This window comes from Cyprinus carpio, chromosome A4 (genome assembly GCF_018340385.1).
Source record: "Cyprinus carpio isolate SPL01 chromosome A4, ASM1834038v1, whole genome shotgun sequence".
Taxonomy (NCBI): Eukaryota; Metazoa; Chordata; class Actinopteri; order Cypriniformes; family Cyprinidae; genus Cyprinus; species Cyprinus carpio.
In genome coordinates, this window is record NC_056575.1 from 1,098,757 (window position 1) to 1,108,756 (window position 10,000).

Consider the following 10,000-nt stretch of genomic DNA (forward strand, 5'->3'; position numbering starts at 1 on the left):
ATAATAATTTCGTACTTTTTACTCCACTACATTTCGTAAAAACATGTCGCTCCTGGTTATTTTGAACTGGAGAAATAGTCACGCACTACGAGCGGTGCCCGATTCGTGAACGAGCTGATTCTTTTCAATGATCCTGTTAAATGGATTCGCAAATCACATTGAACGATTCCTCGAGTCAAGAACTCGCTGATTCAAATGATCCGGTCAGAGCGAGTCTCCGGTGAACGGCTCACTGATTCAAATGATCCGGTCAGAACGAGTCTTCAGTTAATGATTCACTGAATTCACTCAAAAGTGAGCCAATCCTCGGAGCTCGAGTGCGCGTGCGACTGATGGCGTGAAAAGTAACTTACTAATGCCGAATTGTATTTGTTATTGTAAATGAAAGTCATATGTAGGTCACGAGTGTTAATGTTTGTGAACTTAAGCTGCTGCAATATGAAATGCAATATGAAATACCTGAACGTCCATATTTGTTTATTAGCTTCTGAACGAGGTAGGTTTTATTTAAAAACTAAACATAACGTTACAATAACGCAAATGAATGCTCATGCATCTACCCCGCTGCCACAGCACTTTCAAATGATGTAAAAATAGTGTTTGCATTACGTTTTTCTTAAAATGCTAACACATTTTGCCGTTTTTATATTATATATTTATATTTGGCAGCACACATTTAGTTTTTCGTCATTCTTATATACTATATGAAGTATTTTGTTATTTTCACTTATTTGCACACTTGAATTGTCAGTAGAAGGCTAGCTAATCGTGTATTGCTGTAATGCTGGAGGATAGAATATTTGAAATTGCAAAATAGATAGACATTAATCAATCACTACTTTTTTCTTTTAATACTTAAGTACATTAAAAAACAAGTACTTTTACCCAAATAACATTGAAAAGATAAAAAATTACATTTGATTACTCAAGTACTTGGTTTGTGTGCTGAATTCATCCACCTCTGGTGAGATCTTAATGCAGTGATGGGAGAACGAACCTTTTCGAAGCTTCGAATCAATTGAATCAACTGCTCCGCAAAACGATTCACTGTTTCGAATCACTCAAAACGCCACACACTGGTGACTTCTGCTCAGGGACAGAGGCCCTTAGCAATATATTTAAAAAATCTGTCACTTACCCTTATCTTGCTCACTGTCTTTTCTCTTTTTACTCTTCTCTGCACAGTTTTATAGTGCCACCTCTTCATTTTCAAACAGTAACTGTTTTGAAACAAATGATTCACAAAGGTTTTGAAGCTTCACGAAGCAGTGCTTCAAACATGCCCATCATTACATGAATGCTCATCATCATACGTGACATTATGCATGCAAAATGGGCCATGAATGTCATTTCATACTGACTTTAAGCAACACACAGTCTAACTGAACCAGAATAAGTGACAATCAAGCTCTTAAAACACGCAAATAAAGCAATACCACACATTATACACAGTATAATCTCTTTTTTATTACAAGATGAGCTTGAACAGTTCTCCACCCGCTGCTGTTTGCACGTGGTTCTTTTCCAAAGGTCCCTGTAGATTGAAGCCGGTCTGGAGAATCCTAGCGTTTGCTCAGTACAGTATTATACAGAAACTCTCCCTCAGAGAAACACAAACATCAGCACACGGAAACAGAACATATGCTCGGAAAACAACGCTGCTTGCTCTTGATGGACGGATGTGCATAAATGTCTAACGCTGTTCGACCTACATGAGCATCAGACACCCATAGAAAGATTTACTACAAAAACTGTCTGTACAAAAACTGCGTTCCTCTCTTTTTCTTGTTATAAATCTGTGTAGAATGACAAAGAAAGTGGAGTTGCCTGTGACAGACAGAATGGATGCTAGTAGAAAGGTTTCTAGAAAAGTTGAAGTTTCTCTAAACGACAGAACTTTGGCTTGAGTCGTTGATCAGGACGGACATCATCTCATGGATTTTATTGCTGCCTTCAAGTCAAAAGTCGTGTTGGAATGATTATATTCACAAGACGAATGATTTAGAACGTTCCGTTATTTCTGAATGTTCAAGCATTTCATCATTTTTAAACATGATGTGAAAGTTACTGAGTGAGAATGTTTTTAGGACCAGTGAATAAAGACGGTCCTTTAACGTTAGTGCATGGTTGCCGTCTGGTTCTTTTTTCAGGATCCAATTTCTAACATTTTAGAAACATTCTCTGAGGGGTCGTTCACACATGACGCGTGTTTCTCTTCCCATGCGCTGTTTTTCCATGTAAAGGTGCGCTAGATGGACGTGTATGTGCTCGCATCTCCGGTCTTTTGCATCTTTAAGAAGCCGTGATGATTTAAAAGAACTTCAACTTTTACACGCAGCACCGCTCCTCAATGTCAATTCCAAAACAGCGGACCAATCAGAAGACCCTGGAGGCGGGGCAAGCGTTTGTTTACAGTAGCAAGTTGGCATGGCAACTGTTTTATTTGACGTCAACATTGCAGAGGAGGCACTTTATTAAAAACCATTGTGTTTTTAGACGCAATAAGATTATTATTTTTTTTTTGAAGTTTTTGAACTTTTTGAAGTTTTTGTGTGACCAAACTAAGAACTTAAACAGAACATTCTTTAAAGTAGTTTTTGGTAATAAAAACCAACACTCTGGGAACTGAAAGTTGTTATTTTTTGGTTACGTTCTCTTAAGATTCTAGTTTGTGGCACAAACGTTCTCAGAACGTTGCAGGGAGGTTTTTGCTAGCATATAGCATTACCTTACCTATAGATGTAGTCATAAGATTTATACAGGTTACCGTTTCGGTGTTTATTTTTGTTCTGTTTATCTGACATTCAGTTTAATTTTTTTCTAAAATTCCATTTTTTCCATTAAAATTTTTCTGGATTCTGTTTTTTTTTTTTTTTTTTCAATATTATTTTTTCTGGACTCCTTTTTAATGGCTGAATTAAATTCTAATAATCAAAAAGGATAAAATTGCAAACATGCAATTTAACATCAGTTTAGTTAAACAGAAATTGAAATATGAAATATGTTATCTGTTTTATTGTTACCAAATTTAAGTATTTCTAATTATTTGAATGCATAAAAACAACTTAATTAACATTTATTTTTACAATCGCTCTATGAAAAGTTTTTTTTTTCTCAGAAGTTCTGTGTTGTGTATTTTTAAAGACAAAAACATTAATTTATCTTTTAAATCAAATGAAAGTTAAACTCTATGTTGGGGGGAATCACAAAGGAGGTTTAATATTCAAATTAAAACATGGAAGAAATATTGTGATTATTCCATAAAAAAAAACAAAGTTTTAATAATTGTATTTTTAGTAGTACGTGCATTCTACTGCACAACAGTAATAGGCCTATATTTCTGTCACAATTTCTTCAAGTTAAACCAAACTTTTATTTTGAAGGGTTGCCATGAGGATTTATATTTAAATAATATTTTTGCAGTTTAATATTCATCAGGAAATCATAGGGTCCTATATTTAGTCCAACACAAATGTTCTCAGTGAGGTATTTGTTTAACAAACTAATAAAGAACATATTCTAATGGTTATTATTAGATTTCATAACCAAAAACTAACGTTCCCAGAATGTTCAGAAATTGTAAACCGAGACATCACTTCTTAATAAATGGAATTAGTTTTATATTGTATTGAGAATATGGGATGAGATAAAAAACTCATGAAATTAGATTTTTTTCCCCCAATTATAAATGCATTTTCATGACTCAGGACTCTTTATTGAAGAATATGAGAAAAACAAAACGTGTGTTTATCAGGCGCTCTTGAAGGCAGCAATAAATGAATCATATGAGAATAACTGATCGGTTTAAAACATTGACCTAGTTTCACAGAGAAAACTGAGAAAAGCAACGTAAAATGAGAAGACATCGAATCGTCGAATGCTGCTCTGTGAGGGATGCGGTTCTGAATCGCTCACGAATCCGGATTTCCACAGGAAACATCTTCGTGTCCGTCTTTTTGGACGAGAGTCACAGGAGAGGCGTCCCGGCGTCACGCCATGGTCTCTTTCCCCGGGAGCCTCCTGTCGTTAAAGGTATGCATGTTAATCACCTCCTCTGTTTTGACGATGGCGGGCGGCTGGGGTTTCTGTTTCCGCCGCCGCTGGCATTTCAGAGACACCCTGAGCTCCTCCAGCATCACGCTGCAGAACGAGCGCTGCCGACGGAAGAGCAAACATTTAAACACAGAAACACGTCTGCCAAATTTGTTATGAAGCTCAAATATTCATAAAATAACTTTTTATTCTTTCAAATGTTAGGTTTAAAATCCAAATAGTCTTTCAGTGTGCCGTGAAAGCTGTTCTGTATGATGAACTATATTCACTATTTTATTTTCAATGAGTAATTAATTTGAATAAACCAAATGACCAGTGTTATTTTAGTGTAACTGAGATATTAATATTATTTATTAATACTTTGAATTGGATTGAATTTAATTTAAATCTGAATTTTTAGTCATTTTATTATGTTTTTGTCATTTTCCTGTAGTTTTAAAGTATCTCTATTTACTATTTATAGTTTTCTGCTTTTTTAAAATGTATTAATATTTTGAATTAGTTTTTTGTTTTATATGGTCCTTTTTCATTTTAATTTTAGTTAGTTTTAGTTATTCTATTGTTCAATTATGTCGTTTTAGTCATTTATTTCACGCTCTTGTTTTTATTAATATTTTTATTAGTTTTTTTTTTACATTTTAATTTTAGTTAAAGCTTTAGTATTTGTAGTATGTGTTTGTTTGTTGTTGTTTTTTTTGTAATTTTTAAAATGTCTTATTTTTATTTTATGCTTTTTTTAGGTTTTAGTAATATTTGAATTAGTGTTTAGTTTTATATTTTCCCTTTCCATTTTAATTTTAGTTGAAGTTTTAGTCAATTTATGTTTGCCTTTTTTTTTTTTTAGTTTTTATTAATATTTTGAATTGTTTTATTTTTATACTTTCCTGTTTCATTTAAATTTTAGTAAATTTTTTAAGTTCATTTCATTGTGTGTTTTCATTTCGTTTCATTCATTTTTATGTCTATATAGTTTTTATTCATTTTCATTTCAGTCCAGTTAAATTGCAAAGCATTCCTCTAAAAACGCATTATATGCTCTTGGAGAAAACCTGTTAATATGAATTATACTGAACTTTGAGTCTTCTTTTCAAACAAGTAGTTATATATGGATTCTTAAAAACATCTTGTATCTGACAATCTTCTTTCTTTTAAGCAGACATATTTATTTGAATAAATTAAATATAGAAGAATCCTTATTAAAGCTGCTGAAGTTATTCAGTCGAGAGCAGTGAGAGTTGTTGTTTGATTAACATGAACGACAGACAGCAGCAGGTTTATTAGGCTGCTGTCACTTTAAGACCTACTATTCTACACTATATGTCTGATAAAGGTGTGAAAGGGCGACCTCTGGTGTTTGCGTCTGGTACCTTCTCGATCTGCGCGTTCTGTTTGGATTTGTACAGCACCTCGCCGACTGCCACGAACACGGAGAGCACCAGACCGGCGGCGAGGACGATGAAGATGCCGCCGATGTTCTGCACTCCGAGAGCGCTGGCCTCCTTACTCTCCTCCTCCGGACAGCCGTTCCCTCTCCACCACTTCTCCTTCATCATGTGCAGCTTGCCCTCCTCCTGCAGCTGCAGGATGGCGATGGTGATCTTGTCCCGATACGGCGAGCCTGCGGAGGGAGACGAGCCGCAGGACGGGTGAGAATAGGGAAACAGCAGGGGTTTACATTCAGCTTCACGATCTGGTTTCAGCACAGATCAGACCCCATCATAGGCGTAATACCAATTACCCATTTCTTTCTTAAATAGGAAATTTAAAAAGGATGAGGATCAAAGCTTTTTTTATTCTTTAAAAAAGACATTTGAGCTTTAAATTTGGTGAATGCTATTCTAGGTGATGGACAGTATTCATTTCTGTTATTTTCAGTGAATAACTTAAATTCATTGAGATATTGTTACAGTTTTTATTATTACTTATTACTACATAATTAGTTGTTAATAATTTTAGTTTTACTATTTAGTTGTTTTTTATGACTAAATTATAGTTTTCATTCATTTTATTTCATGTTTTTAAAGTTTTCATTAATATTTTAAGTAGTTTTTATTTTGTTTTCCTTTTCAATTTTAAATATAGTTTGAGTTCCATTTATGTTTCAAGTTTTCATTAATATTTTGAATTAGTTTTTTAAAACATGGCTTTGTTATTATTAGTTTTCATTAATATTTTGAATGTTTTATTTTTATATTTCCTTCATTGTAACTTAATGTTTTAGTAATTGTATTGTGTTTTTAATTGTGATCTGTTTTAATTTGTTTTTAATTTAATTTTAATGTACTGTATATATAGTTTTTATTCTTTTTATTTCATGCTTTTTTAGATTGTATTAGTATTTAAAAAAAATCACTTTCATTTTAGTTGAAGTTTTAGTCATTTATCATGTATTTAAATGTTTAGTAGTTTATGTCTGTATAGTTTAATATTAATTTTTATTTCAGTATTAGTTTTTTTGCACACTTAATTAAAATGAGAAATGAATTATTGCCAACTAGCTAAAGTTATGTTTTTGAAATATTTTAATTCATGTTTATTTTGTTCAAATAATTTTTCATTTATTTTTTAGTTAACTATAATAACCCTGTAAGTGACCCAATATTAATTTTTAAAAGAACATGTATTCAAAACATTTATTGTGCTAAACAAATGAATAAATAAACACCGGAAATAAGGGATGATTTTCAGTGCTAATCAACACAAACGCTGCTGATGGAGCTTAAATCCTGAACATCTTTAATATCTCCAGTCGTCGTTCACGCTCAGCGTCACACATCATTACACGAGCTGCATTCTTTGATAAAGCACTGATGTTATTCCAGGAATATGTATTTAGTGAACGATCACTGGAGACGCGTCTGACGCGTGCACCGTTAACAGGATTACACAGATGGGAGGCAGAAACACGGAGGATTTGTGCAGATAAAGATATAAAAATATCCCCCCCTATTATCCCCTCCCCCCCCACAAAACCTCTCACATATGAAAATTTATATAAAAAACACACATACCCTCCTCTCTCCCCCACAAGAGAAGAAGAGACTCATGGGAAATGAAACTAGAAACTAGAACAGACAGGAGGAGTAGAAGATGGACAGAAGGAGATCGTATGTTCAGTCTGTTTTGTGTGCATCTTTGTAAATATATATATATATACACACTACTGTTCAAAAGTTTGGGATCAGTAAGACTTTTAATGTTTAAAGAAGTCTCTTCTGCTCGTCAAGGCTGCATTTATTTGATTAAAAAAACAGAAAAAAACAGTTATCTTGCAAAATGTTATTACAATATAAAATAATGGATTCTATTTTTAATTTCCTTTAAAATATAATTTATTTCTGTGAATTTCCATCATCATTACTCCGGAATAAAGTGTCACATGATCTTCAGAAATCATTCTAATATGCTGATTTATTATTAGAATTATCAACAATTGTGCTGCCAAATATTTTTTTGAAACTGTGATACTTTTTTCAGGATTCTTTGATGAATAAAAAGTTAAAATGAACAGCATTTATTCAAAATATAAATGTTTTCTAACAATATAAATCTTTGCTATCACTTCTTAACAATTGAACATCCTTGCTGAATAAAAGTTTTAATTTCTTTCAAAAAAAGAAAGAATAAAAATTTACTGACCCCAAACTTTTGAACTCTAGTGTATATTGTTACAAAAGATTTCTATTTTAAATAAACACTCTTCTTTTTAACTTTTTATTCATCAGAGAATCCTCAAAAAAAAGTATCTGAAGCAGCAGAACAGTTTCAGCACTGATAATAAATCATCATATTATTATGATTTCTGAAGATCATGTGCCACTGAAGACTGGAGTAATGATGCTGAAAATACATCATCTCAACACAAAAACAAAAAAAAAACAAATCAATAATTAAATACAAAAATTATCAAGTAAATGCATCCTTGATGAGCAGAAGAATTTTTGATCAAATAAATGCATCCTTGATGAGCAGAAGAGACTCTTGTAAAAAACATTAAAAATTGTTCTGATCCCAAACTTTTGACCGGTACTGCATATAACTAATACAAATTATCAAAACAACAAAATTACTAAATTGTTAAATAAAATTAAAATGAAAAAATAATTCAATATATATATATATATATATATATATATATATATATATATAGATATATATATATATATATATATATATATATATATACAGTACAGACCAAAAGTTTGGAAACATTACTATTTTTAAGGTTTTTGAAAGAAGTTTCTTCTGCTCATCAAGCCTGCATTTATTTGATTCAAAAAAGTACAGAAAAAACAGTAATATTGTGATATATTATTACAACTTAAAATAATAGTTTTCTCTTATTTGAATATACTTTAAAAAAATAATTTAGTCCTGTGATGCAAAGCTGAATTTTTTTCAGCATCATTACTCCAGCCTTCAGTGTCACATGTAACATCCAGTCTATCACATGATCATTTAGAAATCATCCTCTAATATTCTGATTTATTATGAGTGTTGGAAACAGTTCTGCTGTCTAATATATATTTGATGAATAAAAGGTTAAAAAACGGAACTGCATTATTCAAAATAAAAAAAAATTCTAATGATATATATTCTAATAACACTATATTTCTTTACTATCAATTTTTATCAATTTAACACATCCTTGCTGAAATAAAAGTATTGATTTTATTTAAAAAAAAAGAAAGAAAAAAAAAATCACTGACCCCAAATTACTGACCAGTAGTGTATATTGTTATTACAAAATATTTATATTTTAAAAACATAGCTTCATTTTTTTTTTTTTTTTTACTTTTTATTCATCAAAGTATCCTAAAAAAAGTATCACATGTTTTCTGAAAAAATATTAAGCAGCAGAACTGTTTCCAACTTAGATAATGAATCATCATATTAGAATGATTTCTAAAAGGATCATGTGATAATGATCCTAAAAATTCAGCTTTGCATCACAGAAATAAATGATAATTTAAAAGTAAAAAATTTAAAAACAATTATTTTTAAATTCTAATAATATATCACAATATTACATTTTTTTCTGTATTTTTGATCAAATAAATGCAGGCTTGATGAGCAGAAGAAGACTTTCTTTCAAAAACATTAAAAATAGTAATGTTTCCAAAACTTTGGTCTGTACTGTATATATATATATATATATATATATATATATATATATATATATATATATATATATATATATATATATATAATATATATATATTATATACTATATAACTATATATAATATAACTATATATAAAAACTAATAAACACTCGTATGTTTCTGCAAGAGAAATCTGCCAGCTCTCCATCATCTGTCACTGCAGGTCGCCATGGCGACAGGTTTATAAAGATAGGATGCTGATGCTGTAAGCGTGAATGTTTGAGTAATAACAGAAGGATGTGTGTTGTACCCATGGGTGTCCCCACGCCGTACGCCTTGGAGTCGATCAGGCCGCCGATCTGCGTCAGGTTACAGTTGCGCTGCGTGACAAACTCGATGGTGGTGGACTCCATCAGAAAAGCGTAGTCAGACGTCAGCACGCGATGGATGCCCTCCTCCACGCTCTTCACTATCACAGACTGACGCCGGCTGTTCATGAACTCCCACATCTTATCATACGTCGAGATCTTGGTTTTCTGCAACGTTCAAACACTGCATTAGGAATTCAACTGAATATACTATTAATATTCGGAAATATCGATTTGACTGCACTGATGCTGTCGAATGAGAAAACGAATGAGCTGCTTAACAGAAGAAACTGAATCAGTGTCATAACTGATGAATGATGAACTGAATCATTCTTGAAAATGACTCTATTGTCTTCTGTAGAGCTGCTGTATAGCATAAAATTTTATTTGTTTCATAACTGATTATTTTACAACATTAGCACTGTTATTGAACTAAACTGAATCGAATTTAATCAAATTCTGAATAATGACTCTG

The 10,000-nt window shown here is 31.8% G+C and overlaps 1 protein-coding gene and 1 long non-coding RNA gene across 2 annotated transcripts in view; one reads left to right on the forward strand and one right to left on the reverse strand.

Moving 5' to 3' along the window:
* Window positions 1-198: 198 nt before the first annotated feature.
* Window positions 199-9,475, forward strand: LOC122139467. The gene is made up of 4 exons (XR_006156331.1): window positions 199-344; window positions 3,934-4,032; window positions 5,384-5,699; window positions 9,345-9,475. It is a non-coding gene; the product is annotated as an uncharacterized LOC122139467 (long non-coding RNA).
* The window catches only part of LOC109044976 (glutamate receptor ionotropic, kainate 2), a 47,202-nt gene continuing 39,738 nt past the window's right edge, over window positions 2,537-10,000 (reverse strand). Inside the window, 3 exon segments of the mRNA XM_042737402.1 lie at window positions 2,537-4,154; window positions 5,421-5,671; window positions 9,468-9,693. Coding sequence (XP_042593336.1) covers window positions 3,990-4,154; window positions 5,421-5,671; window positions 9,468-9,693 — 642 coding nt within the window. The 3' untranslated portion in view covers window positions 2,537-3,989.